The sequence below is a fragment of the Copadichromis virginalis genome, linkage group LG6 (genome assembly GCF_057382275.1).
Source record: "Copadichromis virginalis isolate Kocher_CV1m ecotype Utaka linkage group LG6, C_Virginalis_male_GT1.1, whole genome shotgun sequence".
Classification (NCBI taxonomy): Eukaryota; Metazoa; Chordata; class Actinopteri; order Cichliformes; family Cichlidae; genus Copadichromis; species Copadichromis virginalis.
In genome coordinates, this window is record NC_140623.1 from 14,998,894 (window position 1) to 15,021,578 (window position 22,685).

At 43.8% G+C, this 22,685-nt stretch overlaps 2 protein-coding genes across 4 annotated transcripts; one reads left to right on the forward strand and one right to left on the reverse strand.

Annotated features, from left to right (window-relative positions):
- Positions 1-5: 5 nt before the first annotated feature.
- Positions 6-21,181, reverse strand: slc5a10 (solute carrier family 5 member 10). Of its 2 annotated transcripts, none has more exons than XM_085458852.1 (15): positions 21,049-21,181; positions 20,890-20,961; positions 20,191-20,295; positions 19,662-19,721; positions 18,488-18,592; positions 18,267-18,372; positions 17,996-18,076; positions 17,690-17,895; positions 15,145-15,280; positions 5,105-5,212; positions 4,864-5,014; positions 4,614-4,782; positions 1,640-1,855; positions 1,049-1,130; positions 6-915 (listed from the first exon to the last, which is right to left on the reverse strand). In XM_085458852.1, the coding sequence occupies exons 1-15, from the start codon at positions 21,154-21,156 to the stop codon at positions 719-721; spliced, it is 1,902 nt and encodes a 633-aa protein (XP_085314978.1). In that variant the 5' UTR covers positions 21,157-21,181; the 3' UTR covers positions 6-718. The 2 variants fall into 2 exon arrangements, with proteins under 2 accessions (XP_085314978.1, XP_085314977.1); XM_085458851.1 differs by having other exon boundaries at positions 1,037-1,130; positions 21,049-21,175.
- On the forward strand, positions 7,210-16,434 carry sack1gb (scaffolding CK1 anchoring protein Gb). 2 transcript variants are annotated; one of them, XM_085458850.1, is made up of 6 exons: positions 7,210-7,441; positions 7,546-8,482; positions 9,947-10,114; positions 11,027-11,151; positions 12,366-13,752; positions 15,509-16,434. In XM_085458850.1, the coding sequence occupies exons 2-6, from the start codon at positions 7,991-7,993 to the stop codon at positions 15,878-15,880; spliced, it is 2,544 nt and encodes an 847-aa protein (XP_085314976.1). In that variant the 5' UTR covers positions 7,210-7,441; positions 7,546-7,990; the 3' UTR covers positions 15,881-16,434. The 2 variants fall into 2 exon arrangements, with proteins under 2 accessions (XP_085314976.1, XP_085314975.1); XM_085458849.1 differs by having other exon boundaries at positions 7,433-8,482.
- Positions 21,182-22,685: the final 1,504 nt, after the last annotated feature.

Consider the following 22,685-nt stretch of genomic DNA (forward strand, 5'->3'; position numbering starts at 1 on the left):
GGACACAAACTTCTGTTTTTTTTATCTTTTTATGCACACATCATTCAGTTCAGTATTGATATCACCTGGAAAAAAAGATTACAGGACCACATGGAAATATTACTACTGATAAAATGAACATGAAATTTCTCATTGTTTCTCATTGGGATGCATTTGGAGCTACACTCACTGTTCCATTGCTTCCATTGGTAAAGACTTCAATATAACAGCTTTAGGTCATGTGTGAGAAGTTCTGATTAAAATTCATAAATCATGTAAATAAATTTTTAAATCAAAAGAACATTTAGTGCAAACATTCACACAAAGCTCTAAACATAACTAAATAATCAACACTGAGCATGTCGTTTCTAGGCAACAATATTATGTCACATGCAGAGCCTGAACCACACTGATGTGCTCTCACTGCATATTGTGAAGCTTTAAATTAAAGGTGATATTTGATGTCCTTTTATTTATTGTTGGTTTGTTATAATCCACACACTTCAACATTTTATTTCCATTATTATCTAAATGTAACTGTTTTAATAGATATGTGTGCTGTGCTGTCCACCGGCATCTACCGGCTTTACACTGTCAGTCGATGTCTTAATGATTCGAGTGAAATCTGAGCAAAAACCTGTTTGTTTCTTCACATTCTTGGATCTAGAGGGATCACTTTCCAGCTCGTGTTGGAGGGACTACAGTTCAGCTGAGGCCAGATGTTAAATCTGACCTCACCTCAGGCAAAGTATGCATAGAGAAAAATGTTAATGCTGACCAGCAGGAGAGCGTTGAAACAGCAGAACCTCGACCACAACACGCTCTCTCGAATGCTGGGGACTCTGGGAGCTGGAGTCTCCTCTGATCTCCGTACTGCTGAGATACACAGTCCTGCCCTCTGACCACATGTCGTCACCCGCCGTGTTGGTTCAGAGTCTGCAACACACACAGAGCGGACACAGTAAGTTACTCAAAAACAGGAGCAGTGTGTGTGTGTGAGAATGACTTGTTTTTCACATGATAGCTGGTTATTCCCCGTGACTGCTGACAAACTTACCCTGGGAGCTACGGTGGCTGATGGAGGACACTTTTTGCAGAGGAATGTCTCTTTTTGGCTCTTCAGTTATTGTCCACCAGGTCAGGTTACACACCTGGGAAAAATCGAAGAAGCAAAACCAAGAAAGTTTCATTTATTCACTATCAACCAGGTAAAACTCTACTGCCATTTTGACATGAGGTGACCCTGACAACACCCTGACTTTAACATTTCAAAAGTTACCCCCACTTGCTATTTTTTGCAAAAATGTATAAGATCTTTATTGCATGTGCATTTATAGTGCGTATAACGTGCTATCACAAGCTGTAAACAAGGGACGATGCAGATAGGCACGATTATCTGATGCTAGAGATAAAAGCTGCTTTCAATTGCCCCCTTTTTATGAGAGATCATCACAGCATGCTCTGCCTGTTTGTTTTGGCTGAGTATAACAGCGGACGCCCTTCCTAAAGCAACCCCAGTGCAGACTCTATGTTATAGATGAGTGCAAGTCTGTTTAATTCTCTGTAGTGACAGAGTGTTTTCCCCACCAGACACAGACCATATTTGATTAAGCTTACTTCCCTCATAGTCGTATTATCTATTGTATCCATGTGTGCACACCTGTTCGTGAGTGGGCGGTGGTGTAAGCAGCGATACAACGGCAACCACAATTGCCGTGAGCCCACAGAGCAGAATGGCGAAGTGGAGGTAGTGGACACCACGTAGCACCGCAGGTGCCGAATCCTCAACGCCACATCTGGAAGGAGGGAAGGCAAACTCCAGCACCATCCTGCACACGCCGACCACCAAACCCACCATCAGACCCCAGAAGGCGCCCTAAAAATCACACAAATACACCTAGATTGGATTACATGCCTTTCTGAGCCGAGTAGCTGAATTTAATTGGACAGGAAGCATGTGTCTCATTCCCGAGGCAACTGTGAACCACACATGGGTGCGTTCAGCTAATGTCATCACTTTCCCAGAGATATAATTTGTCATCGTCACATCACTCACTTCTCACTTACTGTTAATACACACAAACACGCAGAGAGGCACAGATCACTCTCCGACTCCTTCAGCCTTCAGTGAAGAATGTGATCTGTGCAGTTTGAAAATAACTGCCTTGTAGCCACACACAGAGAACATATCTGATCTTATTTTTCCTTTATTTTCATTCCACCTGTTCTTATTTTTTAGACATACCTCACATGTACAGTTCCTATAATGTAACATGCACAGATACTAACTAGGATCCAGATATTGTGTTAGTAATTACAAGGTTAGCTGACATTTTTATGAGCTTAATTCACTGCCCAGCTTTGAACACAACACACATTGTGTTCCTGTGCAAACACTTTCGATTGTTTGCAATCTACAGTGTCATGCTGCTCAGCGTGTGACTCATCCCGTGCTGTAATGTGTGTCCTTTGACCCCGTGATTCAATATCATTTATATTTTTATTGTGTTTATCCAAACATACAAAGCTCACAGCTTTTGTGTAACCATGTAGTTCACCTTTTATAACAACCTTTTAATAGGTCTAAAGTGAAAGGGTAACATAGAAAAGAAACAGAGACACCATATGAGACACTATATGGACAAAAGTATTGGGACACGCCTCTTAATCCTTGAATTCAGGTGTTTTGAGTCCCATTGCCACAGTGTTTGTAAAGGCAGTCTGCCTTTACAAACACTGGTTTGGTCTAAGGATTCATGCTTCATGGCATGGGTTTCCATGTCTGAGCAGCTCCTTCAGGTGGCCAAGTACTTTTATCTCTACAGTTTATTAATAGGCTCACTTTTGGGATTAAATGTTTCAGAGACTGAGGTCATTTAACAAACTTTTTCTGCCACATTTTTACCCTTTGGCTAAAAAAAGGCCAATCTGGAATGGTCATCACCCTACTGGGAGTGTTGGGTGGGCAGGCGGGTGGTGTGGACACACAAGTTCGTGTATGCAATAACTTGAGAACAAGGTGACGTATGGGATATTTCAAGAAGGATTTTCACCTAGGATTTTCAAATTGGCGCACCTGCTATTAGTTTGAGGGGTAGCACTGATGGCCAACAGTATTTATTATCACTGTAGTGTAATGTTAGTAGCAAACAAAACTGAAGAGCCTAAATCAATGCTGGCGACTAACCTAAAGTGCTCTTCTAATCCATGTTTTGCCTGATTATGATGCCAGAGGAAAACTTAAAGAAGCTATTGAGATATTTGAGCCTTGGCCAACGAAGTGAGCCGACGTGGATAAGATTTTCTTTTACGTAACAGAGATGTCCTTTGACCTGCAAATCACCAAATGTGTGTTTGCTTGGTGATTGCCAGCTCATGTTGTAACCCCAGGCGATTTCACTGCAAACACAAAATAATAAAAATCCTCTAAAGTAGATTCTGTGCAGCTTAACTGAGCTGGAGGGGAAGTAGTATTCACAGTAAGAGGGAAGGGAAATCCTGTTCATTAGAAAAACCTGAGAAAATGCTCTTTCTTTCAGTCTGTGGACAACATGCCAGCAGCGAGAGCAGACACACCCAGGACGTGCTCTATTAAAACAGGGATCGTGAATATCCAGAGGACTGGTCTTTACTTGCTGGCGATCGACGCTTGAACACGTATGATATCAGATTTAACCCAATATCGCTTTCCTTCTCATCTCCTCTGCACTTCATTCTGCAGGTTTTAATTGTGACAGTCACAGCAGGCCTCTGTCGCTCACAGTCTGTTATCAAAGATCACCAATGACTTTTATTGTTTAAAGTGAGAACTCCGGCTCCTCTAGAGGAAGCAATAAACAATACACTTCATGAAGTGAATTACTGATACACACAGCTTTGAGCTCACACACAAGGGACACCACACCAAGCACTCTGTGCGCATGTGTGTGTGTGAGAGAGCTGCACACAGCTTGATCCCATTTGAGGCTAATAAAACTATGCAGCCGTTACGGTGTAAGTGAAAGGACAAACAGAGCAAACAGGGGAAAACCTCAAAAGTCCAGAATGTTCTGAGGGCAGGTATCCGGGATGGAGGGTTAAGCTTCCTTCAGTGTGTAACAACAACTTACAGATGTCTTTTCTTTCTGTGTTGTAAGTGTGTTTGGAATAAAATAGCTTTTTTTAACTACATCATGATGTAATTGAACCGCTGTGATTTTTGCTATTTTCATCATGGTAAATGGTAAATGGCCTGTATTTTATATAGCGCTTTACTAGTCCCTAAGGACCCCAAAGCGCTTTACATATCCAGTCATCCACCCATTCACACACACATTCACACACTGGTGATGGCAGGCTACATTGTAACCACAGCCACCCTGGGGCGCACTGACAGAGGCGAGGCTGCCGGACACTGGCGCCACCGGGCCCTCTGACCACCACCAGTAGGCAACGGGTGAAGTGTCTTGCCCAAGGACACAACGACGAGACTGTCCAAGCCGGGGCTCGAACCGGCAACCTTCCGATTACAAGGCGAACTCCCAACTCTTGAGCCACGATCGCCCATCATGTCACAGAAAAATCATGAATGAAAGACAAAATAGTAATTTCGAGTTGCAGCTGTAACTTTATTATATTGATTGTCAGTGTGCTACCTGCTCATTGGTCCTCTTCCAGAAGATGGCCAGAGTGAAAACAGCAGTGACGGGTGGAGCGAGGTAGCTCGTCACCGACTGGATGTAAACGTACAGCTGCCCGCTGTTGGCTGACTGGAGGATGGGGATCCAGACCACGCTCACCACCACCAAAATCACGGTCACAATCCTGGGGCAAAGGCAAACTGTGTCAGCGCGTCTCTTTTCTTTATGAATCAACCTCCAGCTCATTCACACATGAGTGCCGCACCTGCCAACCAGCAGCAGCTCTCTCTCAGAGGCTCGTGGCCGGTGCTTCTTCCAGATGTCCATGGTAAAGAGCGTGGAGCTGCTGTTGAAGATGGACGTCAGCGAAGACATCAGAGCGGCCATCATCACAGCTATCATAAGTCCCCGCAGGCCTGCAAAAATGCATACGCAGACACTCAGATGCAGGTGAAAACACCTGAAAAGTGTTGTGTGGCTGCTTGGGAAAAAAAACACATTCTCACCGCTTGGCATGAGTTCAATGACCAGTTTGGGGAAAGCAATGTTGGAGCATCCAACCTCAGCTCCACACACTCGCACACACTCCTCTGGATCCACACAGCCTACAGAGTCTGAAACATGGAGGCATAGTCAAAAGTTGTGTGCATGAGTGGAAGGTGAAGGTGACTTTTCCTCTCATCCAGAATTCAAGTTTGTTCCCTTTAAGTCCCACGAAAGGTACTAAAGGGCAGATTCAGGGTTGTTCCATGTGAAAGCATTCAAATGTGTCTGTTCCAACTACCTACAACCCTCATTCACAGTCACACTGGAGTAGCCAGCTAGTATCCACTGCTCTACCTCTTTAACCACCCTGAACACCACTGGTTTGCTTTGCAATTTGCTGCTTCGTTACCTGTTTAGCTGATGACAAATTTCTTTGTGACATAAGATGGCATGTCCCTTTACTCACCTTACCGAAGTTTAGAGCGGACACATCTAATCGCTGTGACCCTTGTGGTTGATGCATTGCCCATCCAGCTGTCTCATTCTCATAGCATGCACTGATCCTGAGACCCTCTGTGATCCAGGGCACTGTCAAAATCTGGGTCTAAAGCCGTTTGATCAGTGTAATGTGTCCAAGCTCCTGTACATGGAGCATGTGAATGTTGTTTCTTCATTTCATAGCCATAAACCAATTTAACTTAATAAATGACAAAGTTATTTAGTAGAAATCATGAGTAGAAGATGTGGCTGGGGTCAAACTGTAGATAAAACCAATACTTTGTTCCATGTGTTGATATGACCCTTGGACTTTTTAAAAGTTTTCTCCAGTGAACTATCAGAAAAAAGATACAACATCCATGCACAAATAAGGTTTCTGTCAACTTATGTCACTGATGTTAAACTGGTGGAGTTTCTCTATTAAAACTGCGTCCCATGATGTTCACGCTCAAACCTGTTTATAGAAAAATTAGATCATGGCTTCAGACTGTGGCATTTGAGGTCAATGTAAAATCGATTTCTTAAAACAGAATTTAAACGTAGTTTTCAGCCGTGAAAGTTTCATGTGTCTAGCTCCTGTATTTATACTTATAAAGTTAAACAGAAGGTTACACTTGGCATGGCTTTATTAAATATGGACAATTTGTTATTGTTAAAAGAAATCTAACAAACAACTGATTCTGGGTCAGGTGGACGGCATTGATTGAGTTTTCCTGGAATGACTCTTTCCAGGTACTTCAAAGGGTCAGTCTGAGCTAGATGGGTTCAAATGTATTGCCTGTTCAGTAAAAAAAAATAAAATCCTTTTCGAGTTACCATCCATTGTGCAGCTAGGAACTAGGAAACACTATCTGTGGGAAAAGTGTTTGCACAAACAGCTGAGTTGGCTCAGAGGCATCATGACCAAATGTTGGATACTTGTTGTGTAGCCTTGTGAGACGAGAATGAGGAAAGGAATATATTAAAGCCACAAACTTTAACATGTATATGCATAATCACACACTACATAGCTACACACGCTCCAGTAAGACTGGAGTCTTTCATCAAAGCTACTCAATAATTTTTCCCAAATCACCACCCACAGCTCAGCTGAAACATCCAGGAGACCTGAGACACATTTCATTTTCACAAGTCTGCTACATGTTAAAAAGCGCAAAAAGGGTGACCTATTTGATTCTCTATCTGGCTAATGTTATATATTAACCCTGATAAAGCTATTGTTTTTCAGCGTTACCTTTCAGAGACCCGTGGATAAGCAGCAATCACAGGAAACCGGGGAAAAAGCCTGCACTGATATAACAGTAGAATAACTATTAACTTTTAGGTTCATTTAAATGAATGAATAGTGAAAGTATAAGCTTAAACAGAGTAGTCACGTTTTATATATATATATATATATATATATATATATATATATATATATATACAAATAATAAAATCATATATTGTATAACTTGTTATAGCCTCTTGGGTTAGCTCCACGGGCTTTCGTAAGGGTTCTAATTTGGGTTGAAGAACAAGATTTCCCCCTGTGTGCTGGCAGGAGGGTGGAGTTTAATGCCTCTCTTTCCTAACCAACTACCGGACACTCCGCCTCTCTGCCCCCGGACACCGAGCTTCCGTTGCCGGATTCCAGGGTCAGACACTCGCCGGCGGCTCCGCCACACAGTCTGCTGGACCTGGACGAACTTCGTGTGACTGCAGCGACACTTTAAAGTAAAGAGGTTCGGTACCGCCACGTTAGCGAAGACTGCTTTGTGTTCTTTCCGGGAAGTTTCCTTTCTTTGAACATCTGTACACCTCTGGCTTCAGGCTCGCGCTCCGACACAACAAAAAAAAAAAAAAGAAAAAGTGGAAAAGTGAGTCGTCAGCGCCTCAGTCAGACTGAGTCACACACAGTTTAAAAGTTTTACCGAAGGACTAATGGCTTCTTTCTTTGTGTCGACTGCCTGTTCCGCTTTAGACTGACTCACTGGCAGACACACACTCATCCACCCAGACAGCTGCTCGTCTCTCTCCGTGTCTGCCGGGCCCCGAGGCTGGAGAAGCAGCCGAGCCGGGCCGCAGCTTTCCGCAGTTTTCCGGCTCCTGTCAGGTGTAAGGCGTGGCGCTGGGCGTGGAGGAGGGGGGCTTTGTTCCAACCACACCTGAGAGAGAGAGATATCTGTAACCCGAGAGCAGGGCTGAGCTGGAGCCTGCCCGGGTTGAGGAACTGATAGCGGTTTATTTGCCTCAGATGAAAATATCTGCCACTGGTCTGGTTTGTCCCCGGTCACGCGGACCCGAAATGGACCGTAATGACAGATCGCACTTCTTCCATGTTTGAACCCCCGGACGGACGAGTGGAAAGTGGGTCAGAGTGGTTTCAGTGTTTAACTATTTACTGACCGGCGGGTTTACTGGGGGTCATGGCGCTATCTCAGGTCCAGTGTCTAGACGATCACCACGTCAACTGGCGCGTGAGCGAGAGCAAACCGGAGTTTTTCTACAGCGAGGACCAACGGCTGGCCCTCGAGGCACTCATCGTCGAGGGCCGCGACGCGTTCACGGAATACATCAGCAAGCATGGCGTCCGGGAGTTCCTCTCGGAACCGGAGTTGGAGCGGATTGTACACACGGCGGAAGCATACAGGCCCGGCTACGAGCATCTCCAGAAACCCGGGACGCCAGGGCCAGGAAACACAACTCCGGGGCCCTGGGAAGAGACCGGAGACGATGAGGTGTCTCTCGAGTACTGGCCGGACCGGTCTGAGGGCTCCGTGGCAGAGCTGGACCTAGGCTGGCCCGAGGCCATCTCATACCGAGGGGTCACGCGCGTGACCGTGCACACACAGCCTCCAACCGAGGGGCACACGCACATCAAGGAAGTGGTGCGGAAGAGCATTGCGTCAGCCCAGAAGGTAGGCAGAGAAGAAGATGGAGTTTAGAGGTTCTCCACCAAAACAGAAACGCTTCACAGTGACGAGAATTAACCAGTTAGCTTATTGTTTTTTCACCTCTTTATGTTGAATTATGTTAATATTCGCGATTTGATGCTTGGATTTTTATCGCAAGGTGTTTTTATTTGACTCCTCCATTCATGTAGCCAAAATGTGGGGGACAAAACGCATCTTAGCTGAGTACAAATTCATGGCGAGCAGCATAATACAGAGACCTGAAACGCACCACAGCACTGAGTCAACGCAGCAACAGGAAACCGCATTAACAACTCATCAAAAACTGGAGTGCATTTTCTGTGCTGTCAGTGAATGCACCACAGTGAATAATTGTTTTCAATATTTCTCCAGTCAGTGAATGTATAAAGAAGTTCACTGCCACAAACCCGCAAGTTTCAAAACAATGCTTCACCATCACATTAAAGCAAAGAAGAAAAATCACTTTGTGCACTTAATAAAAATGATTTTGCTTGGCGTTAAAATGATTAGGCGAGTAATCAGTTAGTGGTCTGACAGGAAATTATTGTTGTGCCTCATCTGAAAAACACTTTGGCAATTAAGATTAATTGTTAATGACAATAACTCTTCTATCAATCTATTTATTTGTTGGCTGTTGCTGTTTGCATGATCGTTTTATCTTGTTATTAATATTTGTCTGTTGCCACCTATGATGCAGAGCACAGCACATTATGTTAGCCTGACTTTTTTGGACATGTTCCAAGTTCAGTTCACCTTTCTGTCTTCATTTCATAATTTGCCACAGACCCGTCTCAGAAACCCGCTTCCCTTCATTATAGTTTAAATAAAACAAGTCCTGTCTTGACACGAGAACAGAAAAAAGTGGGGGGGAAATGCCCTGACATCACTGAATTTGTCACATGCCAGCAGTCTTCCTGTCACATCCATAAATGCTGGTACATGTTCATGCAGTAGTCCAGCTTTGCACCTGAGCGACAAGAGAAACATTGAGGCTTAAATGAATCAGACTTAGTGTCAAAGAGAAAGGCTGGTTTTCAATGCACATGTATTTTCACAATAAACGTAATACAAAAAACATGAAAAATTTCAAGACTTATCATCATTTTCCAAAGTCTACCTAATGCTGCTGCTTTAAACGTAATCTTTAAGCTGGATCACATAAAGAGAGCCGCCTGTCTCTACTGTTGCAGCGTTGCGCAGCACATACTGTCCACCCACATTTTATCACCTCTCTGCCAAAAAACAGCCTCTGTTCCTAACAGGCTCTAAACTACAGGAATATTATGCTCAAATTTCTTGTGTTCCCAGCTTCCTTTGGGGATTGAATATCACTGATAAAAGCAGCTGAAATAGAACCCACCCTCAGAGACCAGGAAGCACTAAAACTAACATTTGTGGTTTTCCTCTATGTGTATGTGTGCTGTTTTTTTTTTTTGTTTGTTTTTTTAGGTGATAGCTGTGGTGATGGATGTGTTTACAGATGTGGATATCTTTCGAGACCTGATGGATGCGGCCTACAAACGCAAGATTCCTGTGTACATAATCATCGACATGGCTGCTGTGCCCTGCTTTCTTTCCATGTGTGGCAGAGCTGATATGCACCGTGGACACCTAAAGGTTTGTATTGCCAGTCACATGCATGCACGCATGGATGATGTTTTGCTGGGCTAGTTATAAAGAAGGGTACGCCCAATAAGTATACAGTAATGGGGAGGGGGAGGATTGGAAAAAACATCTGTTATTAAAGACACCTTTTTGAAATTATATTGTCACTATACAAAGGAACATTTTTGGGCGGCCCATGATTGATGTAGGTTGCCAGGTTTGTGCCTGCGGGTATTTGTGAGGTGCATGCTGCAGCTAGTTTGCAATAGCTTGGTTTTCTTTGTTATTCTCTGGCTCTCTTAAGTTGAGTTGAACTGGTCTAGGCAGTAACAGAAAATACTTAAGAGTTTCACGGGGGATTTTTTTTGGACTGGAGGCCAGAACGACGGCAGTTAAATTCCTGTCTATGCTGCAGGCAATAAAACCACACAGACTTTTTACTTTCTGTAACATGTTTTCCTTTCGCTTCTCCTTATTCCTTCCTCACGGCATTTACCGCATTGCCAGTCTCTTTTTTATCTGACATCTCTTCCGTTATTGTGAGCGCCATCACTCCCGTTGTTAATGTCCCCTGTGAGATTTCACACACAGCGTTTACTTACGAGGTAACGCTCAGCCTGTCAACCACACCCTTATCACAGAGCCGAACACAAACACCACAGGGTGTGTCAAACAGGCATGCACGTACGTAGATAGAAAGTCTATGCTCTAACCTGTAGAGGCACCCAGTGGGAGACTATGGAGGTATTAAAGCTGAGCACCGGCTCTTGAGTAACAAGGAAACGCATTCTCTTCTGCCTCTCCATTCTCTTGTTTCCTCTATTTTGCCCTTTGTTCACTGAAACCTTTCCATCCATCAGCACTAAACCCTCTAGAGGCTTTGGTTACCAAGCACTAACCCTTTATGTATGTGTGCATGTGCAGAACCTGCGCGTACGCTGTTGTGGAGGCGTGGAGTTCTTTACGCGATCGGCACAGAAGGTGCGTGGATCTCTGAGCCAGAAGTTTCTTCTGGTAGATGGAGACAGAGCCATCTCTGGCTCCTACAGGTGAGCAGCGTTCATTTGTGTCTCTAAATCTGCACAATTACATATTTTAAATTAGCCGTTAATTGCATGACCTTTTCCACTCAAAAATAAACAGGCATCCGTGCATTTCCCATGACCTCTGTGGAGGGCTTTAGAGCCTTTCAGCTCGCTGTTTTGGTTTTCTGACCTGCAGGTTTACTGGTCTGGTTTAGTCTTACCCAGTCCTTCCTGCTGCAGCATGCAGCTGCTTGCAGGAAATGGCCTTAATAAATCAGTCATACACATGCATTCCATACAAGACACACAGAGCTAGTAACTAACTGGTGAACATGCTGGAGCCTTTGACCACCATTTGTGGTGAAGAGCTAAACAGAGCTACACGGAGAGTGATTGCTGTTCTGTGTTTGCTAAGATAACACAAAAAGCGTAGCATCAATGTGGACAACTGCTTAAAGCCACTGTACCCCAGCTTTTCTCATTATTGATGGTTATCGTGGTTTCTCACCTGTCAGGGTCCTGACCTCTGAATCCACTTGATCCAGGTGCCTGATTCCTCCGGAAGTGTGACATGAATCGAATGGGGTTTTTTTTACTGTCAGCTTGTTGTTATGCATTGTGAGGCATGGCTAGTGAATTGTGTTTTGAGAAACAAGCGGATCAGTGTTGGCTTAAAATAGTTTGATTCAGACTGATTTGTTGGGGAAAATTGATTCCCCTCCCCAGCTGAAATTACAGAGTAAATGCAGACTCAGTGTCAGGCTAAAGATGTTGACGGAGTGTAAGGGAAGTATATTAAAGTCCATTGCTCTGCTTGTTTTGCTTTGGAGCCAGCAGTTACATGTCATAACAGTCACAATACGGTTTTGTTAGCGGCCAAAGCAAATTTTGAAAATTAGGTGTGTTATCCTTACCGTTTACTGTCATTTATAGTTGCTTCTTTACTGAAATGTCGGTGTAATGTGAGACTGGATCTGTTAGAAGGAATTTGAGGAGGAGTACTTATGCAATGTGATCAAAGACCAAAATGTGGTGCATTACATCAGAGTACAAAAGCGTGTTATAATGATTAAACTATTATAATCTCAGATTTCTGTTTTCTCAGTGGGAGCTGTGACTTGGAAGAAGGAGTTTAGATGTGATAAACAGGACCGGAATAGAGCTGGTAGGAAAAAAAATGTGCAAAGAAAACATTGAAGTCCCTTCTGAGACTTCTCTCCATTTCTGTGTTTTTCCAGTTTTACCTGGTCCTCGTCTCGTTTGGACCGTAACCTCATCACTGTGATCACAGGACAGGCAGTGGAGACCTTTGACCTCCAGTTTCGGGAGCTTTACCTCACGTCCAGAGGCGTGTCACTCAACAAGGTTCCTATGACAGACGAGCCGGTACCTGACCCTCTCCCTCAGGCGGCTCCTGCACCTTTGCCGGCTTCTGTTGCCAGGAAGCTCATCAACCCCAAATACGCTCTTGTCACCACGGGGACCCACATAAGTCCCACTTCATCTGACCAGAACTCCAGCAACAAGAACTCAAACTCCCAGAATCCCACTGGGCTAAAGATGATGAAAGCACGGCTGAAGGGCGTTATTGAAGAGCCACCCATACATCCAGGATTAGCCAATCTGGAGAAAGCATACCTGATTCCGTACCTGCCCACCTGGCCTGAGCCAGACCCACCAAGTGACGTGATTGGCTTTATCAACATCAGGGATGATAAGCGGGCCAATCAGGTTCACTTGCAGAGGTCGGAGAGGTTTGAGGTTAGTCAGGCTATACGCTTCAGCTCACCATTTTCACAGCCAGCACAGACTGAGCAGCCTGCTTCACATCCTGCAAAAGCTGCAGGATCAGCTGACACCCCCTCTGCAAATACAAGCCTGAAGCCTTCGACTCCTGTGAGTCCAACTAACAAACAGCTCCCATCCCCCGCAGCTCCCAACACAGACCAAACTGATTCCCCTAAACAGCCCAACACACCCCCAGCACAGGATGCACACACACCAGCTGCACAGACTTCCACTTCACCACCTAGTGTTACTGCTGATTCACAGCCAACAGAAAATGCTGCAGAACCTCTACAGACACAACCTGTAGCACCTCCTGTTCCTAAACGCCGCACCCTGCAGCTGCTCATAGAACCTGCCTCCTCAGAGAAACCTGGTGAAGCGCAGGTCACTCTGGTAAAAATGGACCAGCTGGAGAGTCTAGAAGGCTCATTTAAGAAAAAGAGACCCCAGAAAGAGGTGACCCTGATACGTGGCCGCTTAACGTCAAAGGACAATGACCAGGACTCTGGGAGCAACGATAATGACAGCCAAGACAGCACCAAGGTCAACTGTGACCGAGCGGTCAATGACGAACCCTCGAGTAACTCCACAGCATCGGATGAGGAGTTTTACGATTGCGCGCAGCCAGAGCCCAATAACCAGCTAACCAATGGAGTGACAACAGGGTCCGGCCGAGGACAACGCCAAGGAGACGGTTTCAACATGATGGCCCGCTTCTCACAGAGCATGCTGGACTTGCGAGAGCCCAACCAATCAGAGGACAGTGCTGCTCTCATCTGCCAATCACAGCAGCTGCGCAGACAGGAGCACCTCTCCCCACACAGGCACATAGGACAGGTGAGCACTCGGTATTACTGCTCGAGTGATGCTAAAATAATCAAAAAATGGGAAATCACACACACACATCCATACAGCACTTTATCAATGCATGCGCACACACACACACACACACACACACACACACACACACACACACACACACACACACACACACACACACAGAAGGATGCATTAGAGGTCATTTGGGGTTCACTATCTTGCCCAAGAATGCATACAAGCATGAGGAGTCAGGGATCGAGTCGCTGACCTTCTGACCCTCTCTTTCACCCGAACCATGCATCAGTATATATAAAAAAAAGTTCTATTTGTTCATGATTACCAAGTAGTATGAAGCTTTAGTGAGTTTGTAATAGAAGGTTCATTACTCATTTTCATAGTGTCAAGTCACATTTTGTCAGATGTACACACAAGGTGTTGTTGCTGGACTCACTTCACATTCGTCACATATGAAAGCTCAGGAAGAACCTCTCGAAGTCACAGTTTAAAACCTCAGTTACCCTGTGGTGTAGTCTTTCAGAGAGGAGTGTATTTTGACTCAAACTTTTATTTTTTTGAATCTCATTTTTTAAGTAGATCTTAGTGCCAAAAGAAAACCAAACAGCCAATGAAAACAAAACTAAGCCGTGAGTGAAACAGGACGTGCACTTCTCTCCTCTCCGGTCTTGTGATTTACTCTGTTGCCAACCCGCACGCCTGTTTAGGCACGGTTTAAAGCAAGCAATACAAACTGCTTTGTGACAGATATCCATATAATGTTTATAGCTTCACTTTTCAATATTTATTACCACTTAAAATGAAGCCTTATAAACATAATTTACCACTTTACAATAAACATGAATTATTATCTTTTCATTTTTTAACAGTAAGTAAATGTATTTGTGTTTCTATAAAGTGTTGCCAAGAGTTTAAGTGACATTTTTAAGCTTTTTAAAAACAAGAACACACTGTTTTACTGCATAATCTATATTGAATATCTTCTTTTACAAAGATGTCAGTGTCAGGCTATATTGATGAGTCGCGTAATCATTCAATTAAAAAAAGAAAAAGAAAAGACAAAACAGCTTAATCCATTAGGGAAGTTTCTGCCCTAGATGACACAATGCTTAATCTTTTAAACGTTTTTAATGCGTAATGAGTAATCACTGACAAAACCACTGCTGAAATTCCCAGAAATTGTGATTGCTGTCCAAAAGTATGCAGCACTTACTGGAAAAGCACACATTTATGTAACCCACGTCAAAATAGGTGTGTCTCATCAGTGGTACCAAAAGCAAGTCCCTACCTGCTTGCGGTACATGCTTACATGACATATTTTTCCCCTCCAATTTAAAAGGTATTTGCGTGTCTGTGCGCATGAGCGACTGAGCACCCACGCTCGTGTACACTCACCGGGGTAGAGAGCTCGACTGATCATGCCAGGGAGGACGATGAAGATAAAGGGCAACATCTTTAGATAGGCGGCAAAGATGGAGGCTCCTTTCACATGACTCATGTTCTTAGCAGATAGGGACCTTTGTACGATAACCTAAACACACAGAAAGGTGCTTAAAAATATTTCCATAAGACATAATCAGGTAACATATGGTGTAATAAGATATAAATGAATATAATAAATAGTAACATTTCCTGTTAACAGTAGAGAAAAACATGGATAATGAATAGCAGTGGCTCCAGAATTGACCCCTGAGGTACTCCTTAGAGAATAATGGAGGATTTAGAGTTTTAATTCCCTCTCTGTGCTCTTTCTGCTTAGTTGTTTCAGACCTCTAGATCTCCGGGTCGTGATGCAAGAGCGAGAGGACCAACAGTAGTTATCGCCAAACCAGGAAGTTATCATCGGCCCACCCGAGCAGCTGGCCCAGTGATAGGAGGTTACCGCTACTGGCAGGGCCAAATGCTCCAGCCTGACTCGGCCCAGCTGCGCGTAGAGACCCGCTCCGGGCGGTCACCGAGACGACACAGTCCCGGCTACAAGAAGGAAGCCCACACGTCACCACAGCCACCAGCCAACCAGACGGGATTACTTGGAGTTTCTTTCTCAAAAATTAACACTTTTAAACACTTAAGAGCACGAGGAGGAGCACCGCAGAAGAAAGCACCTCAGAATAATAAGCCTGTCAGGTAGATCTGTGGGCCGGTCAGGGAACGTGAGGACATTAATGCTTCATTGTGGGATGTGTTGTTTTTTTGTTTTGTTTTTAATCCTCTTTTTGTTTGGAAACTGCGACGCAAAGCTTACAAGATCTGCTTTACTCTGATATCTCTGGGTGGTTTCAAATGAGTGACTGACCAAAAAGAAAGTTTGCTGACGTGTTTGTGCGGAAATAAACTCTGATAATAACATATCAGGTGTTTGTGTTTACAACATGCAAAACAAGATAGCATGCACTCTTGCAACTGATTTATGAGTGATCTGTTTTTTTTTTAAGATATGGTACTGTGTTTGGTCAGCTGTGATTCTCTTCAGCCAACCCATGTCACGCACCGTGCAGTGTATCTGTGACATGCAGGCTCTAGGCTCTAGTGTTGATATCATGGGGACTGGTTGCTGATGGTGAGAGGGTGTTGCTTTGAAATCACTGGCAGACTTCCCTGATTACCTTTGCAGATGTATGAACATGTGTGAAAAACATGGGACCAGAAGTTGTAATGTTGTAAATAAAAAGACAGTTAAATTTGTCCCATTGTTTTGTTTCAACTAGCTCACATAAAGCATTAGTTCATTTAAAAATGCCACTGTATTGTACAAACATCTTAATATTTGAAGGAAGCATATCATTACTAAAAATGAAAGATATTATCTCAAGCATACAGCGCCTGACAACCCAGACAGCTGATCAGGAAATATTCCAGGGTAAATGACTGTGAATGAACACTCCGAGGTATTTTTAGGTATGTTTGCTTTTGCTTCCTGGTTTGCAGGAAAATATAATTGTTGCTTCTTGCTTTCTGAAGGGATTTTTGTAGCCTGGAGCTGAGGTTTGGCTTGCAATCAGCATCTGGGCAACACGGCAGAGCCCAGCCTTTATTCTTTTTGCAGAGGTTTGAGGATGCAGTGACACGAGCGGAACAAAGTCTAGTTTCCAAAGTGCCGCATAAGAAACTGGGAGTGTTGTGGCTCATAAAGAGATCAAATTAATATTGACCAGAATGGAATTCAGCTTCTTGGAGTGGCTCTCCAAACATAGTCCAGTTTCAAAGTCCTCCATGACCCACAGTTAAAGCAGATAAACACGTTCTCAGATTTCTTTAAAAAACTAGTATTATAAGTATTCAGACCCTGTGCTATGGCAGACCAAACTGTCATCAGAAACATCCTTTCCAATGTGTGTAGACCTTGATAATTTAGTTATTCAGCAGAAACGTGGAGGTCATGGCAGTGCGTTGAAACAAAACTTGCAGTCTCCACTGCTCAGCGCCTGTCTAATGCTTTTCTTATGGTGAAGTGCGGGAACAGTGAAGCATGACAGCAGCATCCTAGTATAGACGTGCTTTTCAGTGCCTCAATCTTGAGATTAGTCAGCGTGCTAGAAAGGATAAATAGAGCCAAACACACTGAGGTTTGTAAAAGAAATGTGCTTCAGAATGCAGATCTTTGAGCACAACTGGGAAACAGCATGAAGTGACTTCATGACAAGTGTTTGACAGCCCCGCCAAGACTAAAAAGACAACAAAAAGAATGTAAAATTCCTCAGCAAACACGACAATGGCATTTCACAAATGCTTCTTTGTGGAACTCACAAGGGATCTATGAGGAACAAAAACACCTGCCTGAATAATGTCAGTCAACACAAAAAGGTGAAAAAAAAATTCTTAAAAAAAGCAATAATTCTGTACTCAGAAGATACAAATAAAGTATCAATCTGATACCAATACCAGTATATAGATCGATCCTCACACCTTGAGTATTTGAATTTCGTCCTTCCAGACTTACCTGGTCGGTACACCAGTACCATGTGGCCAGTATGGTGAGCCCCAGAGTCATCCCGGGCCAGGGAAGGTCTCCGGTGACGGCGTCTCTGAACAGGTGCATGGCGTCCTGCCGTGGCAGGTGGCAGGTACTGTTGGGAATAATTTTACTTGGTATCGCTCTGCTGTACCGCTCGGCCAGCTGGCTGTAGCCACCAATCTTATTGAAAGCTGTGGATGCACATTTATTGCTGCTGTTGAACAATTATTGATTGATATTGATTCTGCAAATTGGCCCTGCAATACTTTGTGTTTATGAAACAGCACATACCAGTAACTGTTAGGATAATTGCACCAACGAGCATGATAAACGTCTGGAGGGTGTCTGTGTAAATGACAGCAGCGAGACCACCTGAAAAACAGAGATTTTATTTGCGCAAAGAAACAAACAAGTGCCGAGTCTTACGTTCCAAAATATGCAATATGTTTGTCTCTGGGATTTCTGTTTGCATAATAAAATATTAGAATTAACATTCATCAGAATTGTTGAAATTCTTTAAAAGAGCAAAAAAACGCGAATTGTAATGCACTTTCATATCTACCTGCAATGGTGTAGAGCGCAGTGACCACCAGCATGAGGACGGTAGACAGGTACAGGTTCCACCCGAGACACACCTGAACAAACAAGGCTCCAGAGTACAGGTCAGTCTGGTGAGAGAAACATGCCAGTCAGCGATGTTGGCAAACAAATGAACTCACATCTGAGACACTTGTACAGTCAGATGGGGTTGTATGTAGGTGTGTTTGTGCCACATAGTCATACTGAAATCTTTGTGAAGATGGACAACATCAGCGAGAGGACAGCCAGGTAGGTTCTGATCCTCTCTCCTCCAAAGCGACGTCCCAGATACTCTGGCATGGTCACGATCTGGACACAAGACAGTTCAACATCTTCAGCGTGCCACAGCTACACGGAGGAGGCATACTTTAAGAGACAATTTATCCCAAAAGCTACAAAATCTATATATTTTTCTTCATGGCCTGATAGTCTCATATTGCCATTTTGATTATTTTTCAGTGATAATGCAATATCAGTCTGTAGAAGAAAGTGTGAGCTGTCTGGGAGAAAACATTTGTGCATGTGACAGGAAGTAAACACTACTGATGTTTGCTCTCAGCTGCGAGCTTCCCTTTTCTGTGAAATTGCATCACAAGATGTGCGGGGGGGGGGGGGGGGGAAAAACCCTAAGTGACTTGTACAAAAAAAGGACGGGTAGATCAATAAGGTCAAAGTCTATTTATACCACTGACCACACACAGATCACTTTGATCTGCAGTGGGTCTGACCAGTGAAACTGTGATAAATGTGCAAATTACAGAAAAGGTGCTGGTAGTTCATTGGCCAGACTGTAATTATAAAAATGCATATACTGTCTTTTTTTAACTACTGCAGAAACAGACATTTCTGTGGAAGGTTGTGGGATCAGTAGGAAAAGTTGTAAAACTTATGAGAACACAGCTCACAGGTCAAAATCTATGCACGCCATAACATTTTCCAAAGCTGTTCAGTGGGCCATCTTTCCCGACCGGTTCTGGTCCCTGTACCTTATGTTTGACACCCCTGATGTGGCTGGATAAATAACCCAAAGGGGAGGAAAAAAATGCGAGTTATGTCCAGTGACCTATTTCCTTAAGAAAACTCTGGATGGATTCAAGATACCGACTATGAAGAAGTTTAGTACGTTCACAACTGTATTTATGACTTTATTTTTTTAAATATATGTGCCAACAAACAATAAAATGAGTACTAAGATGTGTGTGTGTGTGTGTGTGAGTGCTGTGCAGTAACACCCTTCTGGGGAATTTACAAGGCGGGGGAATCCTTGTTGGGGAAAAGCCTCCTGGCACCAAAATGTACCTGCAGAACCAGCCTGAACAAGCAGATGGGTACCTGTGTGAGTGTGTGTGCATGTGTGTGTTTGTGTGTGCCGACCAACCCCTGAGGAGATGTAGACAGGCACAAATACCCAGGCTAGAGCCAGCAACACATAGGTGGCCTGGGGAGAAGGGGTCAGATAGAAAACAGAGGGGTTTAATGAGAAATCCGCCAGAGTCAGCTCACAGGTCTCTTTATTTAAGACGCATGCTCTGCGTCCACATAGGACAGCTATGCTGCTGCTGCCCCCTGCTGTAAGCTGCCTGTTACAGCTGAAGAGAGGAAGACATTGAAATGACAAACTTTTGTGGTCTAGACAGCCATGTTCATATTAGGTAAACTTTCTGTTGTAAAGCAGGTAATTGCAACTGATGTTATTTTTATTTAGCTGCAAATGTCATATGCCCCCCCTCCTTTTGTCTAGTCAGCACACCACAAAAGAGAGAAGTTGTTGAAGGATTGGCAGGCTTGTTCTGCTTCATTCCATGCCACAATGCATTTAATCACCATTAACAGATACAACAAAACAGCATCTCGTATTGTTTTGATGAGCACGCATGTTTCTCTGACTGCGGTTTTGTGTTTCTCACATTCCATTCAAAGCCGGTGACAGCGATGCCTCCGGCAGCTCCCGTCCCCGCCAGACCGATGAACAGACCCGAGCCCTCTGAACTGGCAAAGAGAGACGATCCAATCTGTGCAAGACAGAAGAAAAGGTCTGGAGGTTTTACTGCAGAAATACTCTGCTGCAAACACCTGACCTACATGCAGAGTTTGTGGACTTGATGCTTGTGCTCAAAATGATGGAAAATCTTCTCAGAGGGTTCAAAACTTTTCTTTTTTTAAACCTGCAACTGTAGCATTTGTCTTCCTTCATTTCTCATGTAGCCTCATTAACGTCAGTGTTTATCATCACATTGTTATTTACTTAATGAGAAACAGTTTCCGTTAAGCATAAGTCTACCAAGTCTCTCTTAAGTTCAGAACCCAGCTTGGCCTTACAGTTTTAGCTGTAAGGGGTGGCTGAATTTTAGTAAAACAAGGAGAATTGATTTCTACATTTTTCTATCCCCCCACCCCCACACACAAAAAATCCACCCTTTTAAGTGCCTGTAAGAACCATACAATTGTTTACTGATGCTTGATTCACAGAACAAATCTACCCAGAAAGTTGTGTATCTCCTAAAGTCAGTGTAGCCTACATCTATCACTTTTACCATCTGTGAAAACTAAAATCAACTTATTGCAGGTCACGCTTTATTTCCACAGTTAATGTCAGATGGACTCACCGGCCACCAGGCCATGTCCCTCCCAGCCAAGAAATATCCACTCAGTGTGTTTCTGCTCACCCTGCATGAGGACTGACACACAAACTGATTTGCACAAACATCCAAAACGAGCTGAATTAGTAGAACGGCACAAATTCATTCACGCCTCTCGATTCTTACCCAGATGCCAACAGCGAGGTTGAGAAGAAAGTAGGTCGCAATGACAATGATGTCTGAGAAGCTGAAAGACTGCGACAGGGCGTAGAAGCTGATGGTGGAGTTAGACATCCTGAGCGTTCGCGGCACTGTCGAAAGGTTCCCTGCGGCCACACACACCTGTCCGCCTCTGCGATTAGATTCTCATCTGACGCTGGAACTTTGCAAACACCATAAACTCGAGAAGAAGATGATACACACCCTAAAAATCTGCAAATCCTTGCCTTTAAATGCTCACTTCCCATCCAATGCACTCACGCTGTCAAACACACACACCTGGCCCTCGCCTGCGAGCTGACTGGTCTGCTACCAAAACATCTCGAGGCACACTGTTACATCTGAGTGTGAAGAGGGCAGACCAGTGGCTGAACTGATGATTAAACACATCACCTTAATGTGGCACCTGAAGTGCTGACACACACACTCTGCTAGGGGATAATGGAGTGCACAGTGTGTGCGAGCAGGGAAGTACTGATGTAAATCAGAGTCCACGGTGACACACACACACACACACACAGATGGTCAATCATTGCCGATGACAAGTTTATAATCATTAGCGTCTAAACACACAAAAATCTGTTCTGGGAAGTGCTAAGCAGGGTCAGTGGAAGTGTGTGAGAACGTGTCTGAGCTGTTTATGGTTTCATCCTGATATCTTCAGGAGGTGATACAGTAAATAAGACCCCATAGAGGCCTTTCTTTACAAAAGAAGATGCTGGAAATGCTGGAAAAGTGCCACAAATGGATAATAAATATAGTGTATTCTTCTTACAGCAGCTATTCTGATGAATAGTAGTAGTTTAGTTCATTCTGTCTATAGTATAGTTCACACACCTGGATGCTTTCATATCAGACCCCTAATTAATGCTTACCTGTTACTTCATGGCAAATTTGCTGCTGTAAAATCTGCCTGTGCTACAGTCTGTAAAAACTCATTCACACAAACATTTTTTTAATGTGTGTAAAATTTGTATTTCCCTTTTTACATAAATTATTTTGAGTATGAGATCTTAACAAATGGATAAAATGAAGAAAAAAAAGGATTTGCCTCATTGTGCAGGTCATGAGATTGTAAAAATGTATTTAGGCTTAAATTTTAAGTGGCACCAGTTTAGCTAACAGTGTGAGCAGGAAACCATATGTCACTAAAGGCTGAATGCAGCGGCCCGGATTTGACTTTGACCTGCAGCCCTCTGCTGTATGTCCTCGCTATTCTGTCTCTTCCTGTATGCTCTCCACTGTGCTGTCATTTATTTATTTATACTGGGTACATAAATGCAGACATCGGGTGGTTATAGCTCAGGAGGTAGAGCAGGTCGAGTCTGCACGCCAAATATCCGGGGGCAAGATGCTGAAATAGGTCATCGCACATGAGAATATGAACGTGTGAGAAAACCCTTAGGTAGACAACAAAGTGCTTGTACGAACCAGGAAAGTTGTATAAAGTGCTTTGATTGCTCAGGTAGACTTTTCAGGTAGAGTATAAATGCACTATATGGGGTGGCTGTGGCTACAATGTAGCTTACCATCACCAGTGTGTGAATGTGTGTGTGAATGGGTGGATGACTGGATATGTAAAGCGCTTTGGGGTCCTTAGGGAC